At 33.8% G+C, this 16,931-nt stretch overlaps 1 protein-coding gene across 2 annotated transcripts; it reads right to left on the bottom strand.

Annotated features, from left to right (window-relative positions):
* Positions 1 to 307: 307 nt before the first annotated feature.
* EMC1 (ER membrane protein complex subunit 1) lies at positions 308 to 6,307 on the bottom strand. 2 transcript variants are annotated; one of them, XM_033339517.2, is made up of 15 exons: positions 6,093 to 6,307; positions 5,836 to 5,951; positions 5,339 to 5,522; positions 4,466 to 4,621; positions 4,026 to 4,362; positions 3,632 to 3,935; positions 3,118 to 3,138; positions 2,453 to 2,625; positions 2,189 to 2,350; positions 1,834 to 2,118; positions 1,580 to 1,775; positions 1,289 to 1,486; positions 1,070 to 1,195; positions 729 to 956; positions 308 to 594 (listed from the first exon to the last, which is right to left on the bottom strand). In XM_033339517.2, exons 1-15 carry the CDS (start codon positions 6,233 to 6,235, stop codon positions 434 to 436), a joined length of 2,790 nt encoding a protein of 929 aa, XP_033195408.2. In that variant the 5' UTR covers positions 6,236 to 6,307; the 3' UTR covers positions 308 to 433. The 2 variants fall into 2 exon arrangements, with proteins under 2 accessions (XP_033195408.2, XP_033195409.2); XM_033339518.2 differs by lacking the exon at positions 3,118 to 3,138 and having other exon boundaries at positions 6,093 to 6,306.
* Between the last annotated feature and the right edge of the window lie 10,624 nt (positions 6,308 to 16,931).

Genomic DNA, 16,931 nt, shown 5'->3' with positions numbered 1-16,931 from the left:
TTAATTTACATAATATAGATGTACGTATATTAAAGAAATGTGTAACTCTATATTTTGTATTTTCTTAACGAAAAATAACTATATTTTGAGCATGTTGTCAGTTACTTTAATAATCTAATAATTAGTGATCCTGGTCCACTGTTGTCATACGATGATTAGCACACTTTAAAATATTCGGAAATATGTTATCTATTGTGTGCGTTCTGTACTAATAAAAGGATAAATAATACATATATATATATATGTATGTATATATATATGTATATATTCTGATACTTAGGTAAGATAATAAATTGTTAACATTCACTTTGCAGTAACATTGTTTTTTTATAAAACAGTATTTTTTTTACAAATTATTATTAGCAAAACGTCTTGCTTTTAGTGAACAAATATTTAAGAATGTAATGTATTGATTCTCTAGAAAAATCAAACATCATTTCCATGCTTGCTTTTGCGCTTTCTGGGATGCTAGTTTCTTTGTGATGTACGACGAAATTAAAAGCGCTGCCAATACTATCACAATAAGATAATAATCAAAATCTTCTTTCAAAACGTCAAATGTTTTAGACGGTGCCACACGTGTGTAGAACAAGTCTGCGAACATCGTATTACATACATAATTACTTGTAATTTTCTAATTGTAATACATTACTAATGGGTTAAATGTATTAGTCCCTCAGTGATTGATAAAGTTACGGTAAAACAAAGTTGTATCTCAAAGTACTTACCAAGACCGTGTACAAAAACTAAGCAAGTACTTTCAAGGCCACTAGGACTAGTATGAATGCCGGAAACCCTAAAGACGCTTTGGTTATAATTAATTATTGCATCCATATGAATAGGTATTTCTGGCATATATGGTATGACACCTTCTTCGCGTATTTCGGGATTAATAGGCCGCCGTGGATCTACCATCATCCACGGTAATTCCAATACTCCGCCATTAGCTAGGGCCACTAATACGTATAAAAAGTAATTTATAAACAATTATGTTTTCCTATTTATAAATTATTAGTACAGTACTATAGTACTAATTATAAAGTATTAGACATACAATTCATACACATACCTATGATGTGTTTACTCGTGATACCTTTCTCTGTAATAGTTTCCCGCATAGATTCTATTGCTGCTGGGAAAATAAAAGCTTGTCTTTCTACAATTGGCAACTTAGTTGTAGCTAACGATGAAAACACTAGAATAAGATATTGAATTTATAATATTTAATATAAACAAGAACAAGGATATGAATCAACATAATTATAATAAAAAATGGCGTGAACAATACCTGTGGTATTACTCTGTATTTTTCCTTCATATAATTCTAAACTAGCAATTTCTGTTCTACGACTCTTTTCGTTAAAATAACTGTACACTATCCAATTTTCTGAATGCACAACATGGACTGGACCACGAACTCTCTTGTGCATAATAGAAAATATCATTGCTCCAGACACCACGTCCAATAAATATAAATTAAGCGTATCTGTAAGTCGTGAATTATTTTTAAATTAGTTATATATATGATATGGAACTTCAATAATTACAATATTCTTATACAGCAGCATAATAAACGTACCTTTATGAGTGCGTCCAACACCCTCAGTTACAATTGCGACTAAGTTAGGATTAATATACTTATATAGAACTGATCTATCACTTAGAACCCTACCCTGGGAATGAACACGTTCAATTGGATTTTTCGATACGACGTGTGTTATTCTTTGGTTTTTTGGTGACAGCAGTAATTCCCATACTTTATGAGAAATGAGTTCCTAAAGGATGAAATTAAGATGAATATTTAGAAAGTTTGCTAAATAAGCTTATACATACTTGAGCTGTACTATATGATAAAGAATATCCAGACAATATTCCAGTTGTTTGATCAGCAGTAAATATATATGTATTTTTAGCGAGTGATGCAGCAATTGCAGTTGCACCTTCAGGATATACATGAGCTTTATCTCGTGTGTCAAAAATAAGTATGCCTCGCAGAAAATCATCCGTCGTTACATGAAGTAACATAGATTGCTTTATTCTATATCCTAATTTTATTAAACCATCCAATGGTTGACCAGTAATCGGATTAAAAGTATATACAATTCCTTCTCCCGTTTGCTAAAATATTTAAAATCAAATAAGAGATCTATTTATATTGAATTAATGTTTTAATGCATACAATACATACTTTATCCTCTGCCAATAACGTACATTGTGGCGGATATGGAAAATGTCTGCTACCACGTTGTACGTATAAAATTATTGCATCAGATCTTTTATTGAAACCTCGAATACCTCGTACCCTAAGTTGCCAAATAATTTCACCTTTTCTAGTTTCAATACCATATAACTATAAATATATAAAATCAAGGATTAACATTAAATGTTTGGTTTGAATTAAATGTATATAATATATGTTAATTAATCAATGTAAGTATATTTATTTTCATACTTTTCCTGTTGATGTAACGAGTACAATCATTTTATGTAAACCAAATTTATCTCGTACTAAATCAGTACGTTGATTGGATTGTTGAGGTGTGAGACTTAATATGGATTGGAAGAATGTTCTTGCTTGTTTAAGTTGAGAACTGACTCTTCTAAACATCATGCTCAATACATCCCCTAGATATAACACAAAATTATAAAATATGTCAAATGTGTAATATTAATATTGTAAATTATTTTTTTATAACATATTTATCATAAAAAACAAAGGAACAACAAACTTTTTAACTGCAAACCTAACAAACAACTACAATATTAATAATATATGTTAATAAAAAATTACAGTAAAGCACAATTAAATTTACAAGTATAATAATAATTATTATCTTTTTTTATCATTCATGCATAGTGCTTCAATATTCTATTTGTAAGGCAAATTTAAACATACTGTTGTATTAAAAAAGTTTATATTAATATACTTTATATTGTCATGCAAATAATAACATTGTAGGAACTTTCTTAAATAGCAAAGATAAAAATATTTACTAGTCTGCATTTAATTCGTTTATATTTTCTTGAACTTCTAAAGAAAATTAACGTGCCTATAAGACTAATAAACAGCAGGAATAAAGTAATTTTCAAACCAGCCTTTGCTGCTCCACTACTTACATGAACTGTCTACATCAATACCTGCCAGCAGCCATTCACAAAAGAAATGTAATTAATACAACATAACTAATACTTTTCTTATTAAGATATAAGTTGAGAATATATAATGTGATTTATTTATTGTTGTGTGTGTTACGATTAAACTGTATCATTAAGCTGTTTAATACGTTCTAAGTAATAATATAGAAACGAAGACAATAATACAAATAGTTTTTAATCAGAATATTACTTTTATACAAGTACTACTTACTTGCATTAAAAAATGATTTACTTCTGACAAATATCAAAATATTTATATCAAATATAAGAAATGTTGCAATTAAATTACTTATAACAGATAGACACTTATTACAAATCTCAATGTGAATCTTTAATATTATAATTATCAATTTTTATAATATTATTTTTTAATATCTCGTTTAATGATCTTATACAAAAATATTTAATTTATTTTATCATAACGTTTGCTGTGCCTTAAAAAATATGATAAGCATATGTTATAGTTTATACTTACTCTCTTTCTGATCGAATTCTGTTTCTATTTCTTGATCTCTATCTGACATAGGTAGTTCTATAATCTCCACTGCTACAATACTAGCAAGTGCTTCTTCCCTAGCCCACACTAATTTATTATGCTGTAGCAGCGCAACACTGTGATCTTCTGAAGCTAATAAATGACGGCAAGTTACACCTTTTGTTTGTCGAGGACAAACAGAAGCCATAATTGTTGGTGAGAGTAGTGAATTATGCGTTACAACGATAGATAAATTTGGCATAGGTTTTGATGTTAAAAGTTCTGAAGCAACAATTTCTGTTACCTAGAATTATATCAATAGAAGTTCTCAGTATTTTTGTTAATTAATATTCAAAAAATTTTTTTTAATACAGTTAAATTTTAAAATACTTACTCCATTTTTATAAGTTGTTTCTAAAAGCACTTTTTCATTATCAACTGAAACAATATAGAGCATAGAATCTTCTGCTATATCCCTTTGGATAGGAACAGGTACCTCTCCAACAAGAAGAATACGTTTCCGTTGGTTATTATCTGCGCTAATTGATACAACAGGTTCTTCACCTAACACTGATTCTAAATGATATGGACCTTGTGCACCAGCACCAAATATGGTATTTATTGTAACTGATTGCGGTTGAGAATGTGTATCGAATAAATGTACCAAAAGCAATATAGCTAATGAACTGTCTCCTTTCAAGCAAGCTAAATATGGAGCTGCTAAAACACATCTAAAAGACAAAAAGTTATAAAAATTTTATTACGTAGGAATTTTAAATATACCGAGCTTTTTACTAACATAACATATTTCTACTTTATAAAATAATTTCTTACTCTGTTTCTTGAGTTATAAATGGTGCTGAGACCCTTCTTGTTTTCAATTTATCTCCTGTTTTACTGTCATAGGATGTTACTTCTACGCCACTATTATAAATTGGTAAAATATGGTGTAATGTTCCATCTTTTATATGCCATTTCACATCTTTAATTCTGTATGAAAAAATGATTTTATTAGTAACATCAGTATACGTAATGTAAAATATTATGTGCTGCTGAAATATAACATTTATAAAATTATCGTATACTTTCATGTTTAGAAACAAATTATTTTATAGAAATTGACCATAATTAGGAAATGAAATATTTTTGAATACAAAACAAGATATATTTTAATATATGAAACTTAAAAAGATCTGAAGCAGTTTATATTAGTTGCTTAACGAATTCATCTTGTTTCAGAGTAAAAAATCTTTCATTGTCTTGTTCTATTGTATTACGTTTTACAAAATCCTTTACAGATTTCTTTACACTGGAACTACCTGGTAAATACGTAATAACGTAAAGGTAACATCAAGTGTAATAACATATTACTGTGAGATATAATCATGTAGTATGTAAAAAGATATTATTGATTGTGCATTAAATACGGATAAAGAAACCTGTTAGCACTGTACAATCCCAGTGTAGAAAAGGATATAAATGGTGAGAAACGTCTGAAAACCAATAATGATAATTACATTTTATTTTGTATATTATAACTGTTTCATGAAAACAAATCTTGTTAATAAATCTATAACATTAATATTAAATAATATAAAAATTTTCTTTCAACGTTCAAACTATCTTTGAAAACGATTAATTATCTATAATTATCTATAGAATATCAAATAGAAGTATGTTTAATTAAAATATATAATATTAACAAACCTATCGTGATTTTGTTCAGCAATTGGCCATTCATGAAGTATATGTCCAGTAGCCAAATCCCATGCACGAACAATAGCCGGTACACCTCCACTTACAGAAACAAGATCTCCATCTGCAATTCCACCCAATGCTCGAATCCGACCTGCATATCCTTTTTCTAATACACGTCTCCATAGTATTTGTCCTAAATCAAAAGATTATGTCTCCCTATCTTTCTTATAATTTATACTTTTATAGTTTACATGTACGTATGATATCATATAATCACATTGCAAAGGAATGTTTAATAAAATTGTAATAAAATACTAAATTTAAAATGATAAATTGTAAAAATAGCACAAAGACAAATGCTACACACTTTTTGATCTTTTCGGCTAATTTCAAAGATTTCAATTAAATATGATAAATTTATATTCACACGTATATGTAAAATTAAACAAATGAAAAAGTTTCGCATATCTAATCGAAACGGCTTTACGTCAATGTTTATAGCCCACCTGACTTTAGATTTAGCGCAGCAATAACATTTTCTTCAGTAGCAACAATAATCTTTTTTGCGGTCGAGACAGTATCAAAACTGGCGAATTTAATTTTGCCGACATAATTCTGTTTCCTGCAAGCACAACGGCAAATGGTTCATTGAGAATGATTCGACACAACTGATACGCTGTCAAATCATGGTAACATGCTACTGCATTATTTAAGAGATTCAGCATTGTAAGCAACGTTTGTTCAAGGATTCCAAATAATTTACCAGTCAAATTTTCCAACTTGATCTTCGTACAGACACAGAGACAAATTAAATAGTCCGACCAGTATGATAAGATATTGTAATATCTGAACATCGATTAAAAACCGGTTGATGTTCCCTCTAAAACTCCATACGAACGGAGCCATGACGATAAGTGTGAACGTATCAACGTATTAATCCATCCGCTTACACAAATTTCTTCCGCACCTGATGTATAACCATTGGTAGTGTAAGCGAACGATGGTCACCTCATATAAAAACTACGTATTTTTTTATTATTTTTATAATGATTTCTATTTTGTAGTACATAAAGAAAAGAAAAGATAGGGGACATTTAAAAAACCAACGATCGAATATATAATTTATAGAGATCCATTTTGTAATGTATAAAATTATGTTACAATTGTCGTCGATAAACAATAATATTTATGTAAATTATTAGCAATTATATACATTGCAGTTTTAAATATGATAAGAAATATTTACAGATAAGTTTTAATTAGTTAATATGTTTGGTATTAATGAACAATGTAATAGAACAGATAACAAATTTTTTTATAAATCCTTGGAATAGGCAAATATGTATTTATATTTCATATATTACAAATGTTTTTTATTCTGTTTCTATTAATTTGTATATCAATTTTTACATTATCGACGGAGTAAATTTCAATAGTTGAGACATAATATATATACATACTAGACCATATCAATGGTCTATTCAGATTGGCGGGAATATCCGGTGCTATTTGAAATTATTTTTAGCGATGGATGAAAATCTTCATATTTAAATAGTTTGAAGTAAAATTGCAATAATTAGACACATTCTCTATAATTATTACCTTGAAACAAGTATTCTCCAAATTTTTTACACTTCTATAAGTATTATTATTTAATATTTTTGCTTATAATAATTTTCATATTTGCAATGTAAAGTAAAAACTATATATAGTAACACAATAATTTATATTCACAAAAATTTAATTGTCAGTAAAATTTCCAGCATACATTACTGGTTTAAAATTTCGTCATAAGAAATAGCAATAGTATAATGCAAATATATAATATACTATTTTTTCTCCTGGCTAGTAGTAACAACGTTCATGATAATTAAAAAGAAAAATAAAATTATATATAGTTATTTTTTTCAAATATAATTGTTATATTTGTGAAAAATTACAATTCGCATTAATATCTTTAAACAGCATAAGAAATTATTTTCTTTTGGTGGCTCAAAGTATAAATTCAATTTACGAAGTCATTAGATATTCTCTTAAATACCATTTGGGAAATTTTGCAACGGAAATATTAAATTTTGAACACATACATACAGCAAATTAAAATTTTATGATTTTATATTAATTTAACTTACATCGATAATGTAGTTTACGTACATATGAACATATCTGCAGATAATAATTCGTATACCCAATATTTATTATTCTACATTATATCAATTTATTGTTATTCATAATTTATGAACAATTGTCTTCGCACACATAATAGAATTTCGAAATATAATTAAAGACTATAATTATATTCTATGTATGTATGTACAAAGAAGCGAGGAAATTATTTTCATAAATATAATGTGTACCGACAGATGACGTTATATTACATTTCAGGAATTTACAACGTTTGAAACAACTTTTGTAGTAAAAAGAAAAACATACCAGCATATTAAAATAATATTAATTTTAGCAATTTAACTCGTTTAAGTTTTTCGTAAATTGTAAATCTACAAATTATTTAAGGATGTACCTTTCATATTACATATATGTACCTATATAATGCTTTAGCAAATATTTAAAAATAAAATAAATAGAATTTCTCAAACAAACAAATTTATCAAATTCGTTATTGGCTAATTTAAAATTTATTACTCAAATTATTATTCATTCGCTTAGATAACTTGACTGCTCGATAAAATTGATAAACATATTCCCTAAATCACGCTAATGCGTAAACTAATAAACGTTACATTTTTATAACTAAAGTTTACGCTTTAATCCATTAATTTCATTATATACGTTATTTACAATTTTTCCTTACTCCTAATAAAATATAACATTCTATTTATTACACTTCCAATCTATTCATCTCTATATATCATTGCACTTACAAAATGTAGTATACGTAGTATAAACTACGTTATTATCGTACTGTTACTTCTAAATTACGTGTATCGTTAGAATTGATATTCGAATATAACTGAACCTCTTTCGACCTTTCGAAAAACTTTCACTTTTCCTTGGCCTGTGTTTAACCAAGCGGCGATTCTTTATCCGCAGGAACAGAGAGGAAGAACAGGCTGGCGCCGCGCCGGAAGAATTTACGTAGCACTTAATCCCACCGCTTAGAGGGCCCGACAAAATCACCCTACTTCGCATTCTTGGCTACCTATTCTTCCGCGCTTCTGCTCTTCCTGCGCCACTCATCATCACGCGAACCTCTTCTTACGTTCAAACACTTTCACCTCAACTCTTATTCCTTAACGAGGCGAACCCATGGCCCTGTTGCTATGATTTAAGAAGGCGAAACTCACTCCTTGTAAATTACCAAGCGATGTTTTACGATAAACGTGTCCTAGGACTTCTTTCGAAGAAGGCAAGTTAGATTTCGATATTCGCCTTCGTACAGTAGAATCTGATCGGAGGAGACAGAAATAGGAGATCGAAACCTACCTATGGCGAAACATGTAGAAATATTAAATAGATCAAAACATTAGAAAAGGCTGGCCACCTGAAGATGGACGTTCTTTTATCAGTGAAACGGACAATGGCGAAGCTAAGATTGCCAGGAGAACGAGGATGGACAGTAACGACGGAAGTTGGGATAAGGCACAAAATAGAGGGAGGAAAAGCTGCCGTGTCGGATGTACGATACACGGGAAATAGAAAACAGGGACCGCCTATGTACTATGCGAGTGTCCCATATACGAAGAAATCAGGCCAAATATACTGAAAAACATAAGGAGCAAATAAGGTAAAGAGGAGAGTAAGGGAATATGGGAATCGACAGAATTCATTAAGCGATGAGTAAAATAAAGGTCGTTTTGTCTACAGGAATAGTATCAGCAACATTAAGTCACCAACAATTAAAACGAATCTGAAATAAAAAAAAAAGAAGAAAAAAGAAAAAGAAACGAACATCGCTTATGATTTTTAATCATAAGAAACTGGTATCAGTCGAATATTTGATTGTCAGCCGAATGTTAAGAATGGAAGATATTTCATTCTTTGGCACCTCGTTATCGGTATTTGAATTTTGCTTTTGTCACTCGATAATATTTAATCGATCGAGATAACTTTAGATAACTTTAATTAGATAATAATTCTTCAGTTTCCATATTTTCCTGCGAAAGAAGTAACTTTCAATTCGAATAATACGATACTTCTGTATGAAGCAGTGTATTTATAAATATTTATAAAATTATTATACGCTTTATTGAAATAAAATTTGGAAAAATTATACCGATCGTGCAATGGAAAGAAAAATTGTTTTCTCTGTAGAAGATATCGAAGGAACAGCGAGAAGAAAATCTCGAATCAGTCGTGAAGCCAATCCTTTAATCGCCTGTACTAAAATATTATAAGACGCGTAATCACAGTGATCGTGCCAAAATCCGACGACTAATCTCTTAACCGTAAAACCGGTTTTATTTACTCATTCGCTTACCCTTACTGGGTACTTCACTGGCTGCTTTCACAGATTTTAATGACAGTTGCGAATCGTTATTGTAACCATTGTTGCGAATGCGTTATTTCATCGTTGCTGCTAGCGGTATCGTAATATCGTCATATTATCTGTATTCGCGTAAACTTAATTTTCCATCGTGAAACTTATCTCGAAGAGCTTCACGCTGAAATTTTGGACGATTTAGAAATGTAGAATTAAATAACGTAAGACTAATATTTCGGACTAATTCTGGTTTTAATACGAATGAATAGAACGCTTAATGTTCAATTTAATACATGTACATGGAGGTATCGAATCATATCGTTCGTAAGTTGTTTAAAAATCTAGCTCGTTAATTGTTTTACGTTACATGACACGTGTATACGATACAGCGTTATACGGCGAACAAAAGAGTACGAATCAAATTTTGCACGAAACAGGATAAGTACAATGCCGTTCTTTGCTTGCAGTCTATGCTTAATTCGATTAATTTTTGTAAAATGTCTCGATTGTTACGAATACCGTTGAAAGACAAACAACATTTGCAGCGAAAATAACAAATACGAGTGACAATTCCCGAAAGAAGAAGAACGTTTCTAAATCGAGTACGATACTCACTCTGTAAGGACGATATGACGTAACATTTGAAATATCACGAGTGCCTCTTCACTTATATTCTTCGACTGGCCCACCAGGGAGACGTAATCTCCATTCTCGATGATCTTTCAATTTTAATTTATCAGCGTTCCAGGCATCCTTCGATAAAATATCCAGTCTCGTAGCTATAGTTTCGATATTTCGAGTTCCTTGGAGCGATCTACAACGATTCGAAGATCCAGTCAGCCTTCGATTCTCCTCTAATATCCTGCTACGTGTTATTTAGAGGAATCGTGCCGGTTGCCAGAGGGTGTATCGCTAGAAAAAGCTCGGCGGAGAATAGAAAGGGGCAAGAGGAGGGCGTCATGTAGAAATGACACTCGTAATCGACTTCTAGGACGGTCTCGATTTCCTTTGGCCGCTGCCAGAAATGAATGAACCTTGCCGGTCGAAGAGAGGAGAATGGGAGGGCTGCGCGAGGTGCCGGCTAACCTCCGTCAGATGAGATAGGATTGAATGGACGTCGTGAAGACTGGGGATAAGGTGTAGAGAGACGAAGCCAGGGCTGGCGAACAAACGAACACACGTGGGTGTGGAAATGGGTGGAAACAAAAAGACAAAGCTGGAGAAAATAGAGAGAGTACGGAGGAACGAGGGGCGAGGGGAGGAAAAACAAGATCCAAAGAGCGCACGAAGAGACAGGGTTGGTATGAAAAAGCGTACTGGCGGAAAAGGAGGGAAAACCAGATGAAACTGTATAGAAGAAGAAGGAGAGGGAATATAGCGAAGAGAGGGAATGGACAGGGATAGGTGGAAAAAAATCAGCGAGGAAAGGAAGCGAGACGCGAGAACGGAGAAGAGGAAAGAGTTGGGCCGAGGTACACGGGCGATGAGACGAGACCGGATGAGATGAGATGATAGTGTTGCATGTAGCGCGTGCGCGTACCGACTCAATAAACATCCGTAGAAGCCTCGGTAAGACCCTGGCCTGCGCTCTGGATTACCGCCGCTACTTTCCTTTATTTTCCGGATGCAATGCCTCCCCCTTTCGACCCATCTTTACCCGTGGCTCTCTCTGCCCTGTCGGGAAAGAGACGGGACTTGTCATTCTTTACGTACTTCTTCCGGCTTCCTCGCCTCCCACGACACTGGATCAACCGGCGAACTGTGCCGGAGAAATCGGTGGCCGATTGGCGACGAATCGCGCGACCTACTTACAATTTTGCCTGGAATAGTTGTAATTAGGATTTTTACACTTTAGATCGTTGATTTGGTTTATCGAGAGCCAATTTGCCGCCAATTCTTCGCTGCGAAAGATAAAACGAACGTTTGCTTGATACGCGATACGAGTATTTGTAACTTTATGTCGCAGGATTGCAAGCTGACCATTTTAAATTGATCGATACTTGTAATTTTACGAGGAACAGTTAGAGTCAGATCGCTTGATTTTTCATTTGGCTTCCGTTCTCAATATACACACACAGTCGCACAAAGGTCTTTATACGCACATGCATTTTATTTGACTCGAGAAGAATATTCTTGGATGAAATTTTCTTTTCGTTCCTTGTTCAAAATTAGACCGCGTTACACGTGAAAAGGCGTTCTTCCATTCGTTTGATCTACCTGCTGAACGCAATCGAACCAGGTACGCGGACAAATTTTATAAATTACCTCGACACGTGGATACAACGTACTCGTAATTAGAAACGTTCCATCGAGAAGGATTTACTGCTTTCACGTTCACCGGTCCATTTCCAGAGCGATGTGGATTTTGGCTAGACGGTTCTTTGGTTTTCTTGTCTTCGCTGATAAGAGGCAGAACTTCGGTCTTTATGTACTACGACTCTCTGTTCGCGTTTCTGGGCCAAATCGACGCGATTAAAGTTTCTTGGACATTGCGTCTTCGCATTTTCCGAATGCTTGATTTTCATCCTGCTTCTTGTTTATAGTTCCTTCAGCGCTAAGCATCTGCGAATCTTGGTAAAGAGCTTTTAAGTAGCAAACTCTATCTCTCGCGACATTCCGCAATGTTCTCTTTTTCATCCAGTCTACTATTGCTTTATGAATATAATAAACATTGTCATTTGTTAATTTACTTTTTATAAAATCTCGAATAAGTCTACATACATATATATATATGCTATGTATATGTACATTGTGTATATAGTCAGATTACCTTGTAACTCCACTAGTATAAGTCTTAGAAACTTCTTCCTTATTTTTCTTACGATACCACGTCAGTGCCTATTATGAATGTAATAAACGTAATATCGCGTGTACCTAACAGTTTCAAAGTACACGCAGAACTACCACGTACTCGTTCGTTATTCGATCTGCTTAAAAATGGGCTGCGAGTTTCGTCTTTATGTGGCGAGTAGCTGTTGCTGTAAAGTGTGTACATCTTCGACGAAGTGAGTTTCTGAAATTCGGGATTGATCGCTCATAGTTCATCCACGCACGCGCAGATACCAAAACTACGTGCCATTGGAAGCGAATAGACACACACACACACACACGCGTTAAAGAAAGTGAATTAAAGCACAAAAGTTGCTGCGCGTTTATGTTAAAACGTTATACGAGTCTCGACTCTTTTTTCGACGAAATTATTTAGAATTCATCGTTTCGGAATTCGATTCTAAAGTCAGAAGAACGTCTTTTATCGAGATTAAAGTGTCGATTTCTAATTTTTCTTCTTATAATGTAACTGTAAGCGAATGATTTGTTCAGACAAGCATGTACGTACTATGTGCATGATCTAAATTGAAAGAGGTAATTCGTAAAAAAAAAAACGTGCTCATCCCCCTCGTTCAAATATTGTCCTATTTGTCTGTGCTTGCGCGAAAGATGGCACAAGTGCTACGTAAATAAACGAGCAGACCAATTAAAGAGATAGAAACATCATGTTTCTCATTACATTATCTACGCGCAGGCAAAGCGTGGTACAACTGTCGTTTTAACTTTCGTATCTTCGTAATAATCTCATATCGTATGCGTTGGTTATCAATGAGTAAACCACCCTTTCAAGGGTCATTTTCGAGCACACGTGTTTTTCGATCCGGATTTATCCGATTTCGAGGTTCACGGGGTCGCGTAAAACTTTTATTAATACACTTACGCTTCGATAGAAGGTTGTTACGATGTTACGTACTTTTACCATTATTGTACTGTAAGTCATTCACAATCTGTTTCTATAAACGTTAAACAAAAAGAAAATTCTCATTCGACGGCTGCTATCGACGCTATTGAAGTTTATACAAATTTCTTGGTACGGTTCCCAAGCTGAGACCGTGACAGTTAATAAATTATTAAATTACCAACAGACGTAAAAAATGTCAAAGTTAGGAATTTTCGTAATATCTACGATACTAGTTGGCCTTTAAGAATCGCTTTAATTACATCATAATATCTTATTATATAAGGAATGATTACCAATCAATTTTATCTGTAATTTTCTGATTAAGATACCTTATAGCGCTTATATTACATAATCAAAAATAAACAAGCGTCTTGACTTTTGAACGATAGTGTGTACGATATTTCATAATCATCCTGCGAGTAGATCGATAAATTTTTGTTCATTCAACAAACACCCTCTATATTATTTACCAAAGATACCTCGCTCGCGTAACATCTGTCTACCAAGAATTCTTTGAGAACCTTAAATAAAAGTAATTGTCGAAAACGTCAAATGGAATTTTATAAAAGTATGTAATTATGTATATTTCGAGGACCAATTTCGCGGACAGAAGTATAAGTCCGCTCCCTCGAAGGCGACAACCACTCGCCCTTTACTTAATTGCGAAAATCCAAGAGTCGTAAGGTAGACCAGGCTCGGTCTTCCAGGCGTAGGGTTCGGTTAACAGGAAACCCCGACTCTAACGTCGCCAGTTCTCCTCTCTCTCTCTCTCTTTCTCTCTCTCTCTATCATCATCCAACGTCCCGTTCCATGCTGTACCTTTCCATTGCTTTTCGTTCGTCACCAGCAACGTTTGGCCAGCTTTCTCTTCTGTAGAGAAGAGAATTAGAGACGCACGAGGAGAACGACAACGATGTCGACGACGACGTCTAGCTCTCATCCTCTCTGTCTCGCCTAAAGTTTCCTCACGGTTCCACTCGGAACACGCTTCCTTCTTGCTCTGTCCCTCTTATTCTCGGTTCTCAGTTCTCCTGCTACTCTATGCCGGGAAGCCTCCATTAAATTCATTAGGCCATTAGTGGCTGCAACCCTCCAAGATGGCTCCCGTCGCTTGGCAACGCTCTGCTTTTCCACGCTCTCCTCTCTCTCTGTATCTCTCCGGGTCTCTCCTTCTTTCTCCTTCGAACCTTCGACTCTCCAACCCCCCTTTGTCGAGTCCCGTTGTCCCTCTTGCTCCGCTCCAGGGACCGTACGACCTCTTCTTCCGTTCCTCTTAGCAGCTTTACGTGTCTCCCTCTCGAGCGGGTGGGTCTTGGCGGGTGTAATTAGATTCAACGAGCGAAAAGGGAAGGCGGTGGGTAGGTTCGTAGGTCGGAAAAGGTGGTGGGTAGCCCAGGAGGGTAGCTCGAGAGCGAGCTACGGTTACTGAAGAGGGCCATTGCCTCCGGATGTCCAGACTCTCTTCCTCTTCTGTTTCTCTCCGTGCTACCGATCCCCCATACCATCCTCTCTTCTTCTACACGGTCTTCCGTCCGTTTCTCGGTCTCACGATGTGTGCTGGTTTGACGTGGCTGCCCGTGGAACGTCGGAAAGAAGTTTAGTCTCCGGGGATTATGTTGTTTGAGGAATGGAGATCCGAAAGGTGCAGGCTATCTTTCCGCTCGAATATTAGGATCCGACTTTAATGTGCTTCGGAGCTCGAATTGCGCAACATCGCACTCCCGTCTAATTCTCTACTTTTAGTTTGATATTTGGACAAATTGTCCCGGGGATCGAGTATCTTTCGTTTTTCTGGATATCGGACTTTGGGTTTTTTTGTTGTTTGTTCTTTTCCTTTTTGGTTTTAATACTTAGGCGCTCGATTACCTACTCGTTACATTTGTTGGAAAACTCTGGCAAATTTTAGTTTGTTCAGTATTCTGCGTTATATGGGGACTATGGAGGTTTATGTAAATTCATATTTTTATGAATATAATTAAGGAAACCCTTGGCGACATAGATAATGAATATAATAGATCTTTCCTAAATGTGTTCTGCTCTATCAATGTTTAGTCGAATTTATACTTTTAGATCCGTTTTGAATACATTGAAAAATATTCCACGTATAACCAAGAATATCCGCAGACGTTTCAAAACGATGAAAAAGCGTGTTTCCTACTTTCGATAACTATACTTACATACACTGTGTCTCACGTACGTAAATTATCATAGAGAACGCTCTAAAAGACTTTTGCAATGTTTACTTATTACGTATACTATTTGCTTCGTAGTTCTGGCCTCTTTCGTGAATTATAACAATGTAAACGTTATACACGATTAACATGACCTGAATTAAGACAACCATAAAACCTTCTCCTTCTTTTAGAAGAGTCGTAATAGTTTCATCTTATCAACATCAATTTCTTTCGAGTCCACAAAGTAAATTTCGAAAAAGTCTATCGAATCGTTTAAATCAATTCCGAGACGTACATAAGTTAAATAGCGATTTTAGGAAATTATAAGACCAATTTTTCCATACCAATGTAATTAATCGTTATATTTCATTTTCTGAATGGATAGAAAAATATAAATACGATTAAATATTATTGGAACACGTTAAAAAATCATTCATCGTAAAATCTTCATCTTGGAAATGTAAAGATTTAGAAGGATCTATTGTATTTACGAGTCGTTTGTCTGACTCGCGGTGTCCAGATCTACTTCAAATTCCCAATACGTACTAGGAAATCCTGAAGTCGACGATTTTGTACAGATTTATGATAATTTAAAACGGAGGACTGGTGCTAAATTATAGACGGAAACGTAATAAATGTTTGTTGATACTATATAATGGTCAATGTTGTTAATTTGAAGGAAATTTATGTAGACATAAATACTACAACTATTTTACATATTACGTATGAAACGAATAACGCCTTTATAATAAAAATAATTGTATACATAATTAATTAGACAACCTGCCACAACGACTTGGGTGTTTTAAATAAAACAGCCGAGATATTTTATATAACGCGGACAAAAAATATAACAGGAAAGAAATCATTGATATTATAAACTTTACATTCATCTGTGATCGATTAATCCATAATGTGTCGTCACTTTATAATTTCGTTGATATTATTCAAATTTCCCTCTGACGTATATAAAGAAAGCAACTTCTGTGTTCAAGATCTTGGTTACACGATACAGAGTTAGGGTAGAATTTTGTTACTTCGCGTTATATCTCTTTCAACAGGCTTATTGTCCAAGATCGACTGGGAGATCTTTGTATTTCTTCTCACGTTCCCTTTGCTTCTCCAAGAGTTGTATTTGGAGTTGCTTGCTTCCAACGGTTTCGTTTACTAAAGATGAAATGTATATAAATGTAGAATTATTTTTCTCATTTTCAAAGTAAAACGTTTAATATATTTATATCGCTTCGCATTCCATGT

The sequence above is a fragment of the Bombus vancouverensis genome, chromosome 8 (assembly GCF_051014615.1).
Source record: "Bombus vancouverensis nearcticus chromosome 8, iyBomVanc1_principal, whole genome shotgun sequence".
Lineage (NCBI taxonomy): Eukaryota > Metazoa > Arthropoda > Insecta > Hymenoptera > Apidae > Bombus > Bombus vancouverensis.
This window is presented reverse-complemented; position numbering and strand designations above follow the sequence as displayed.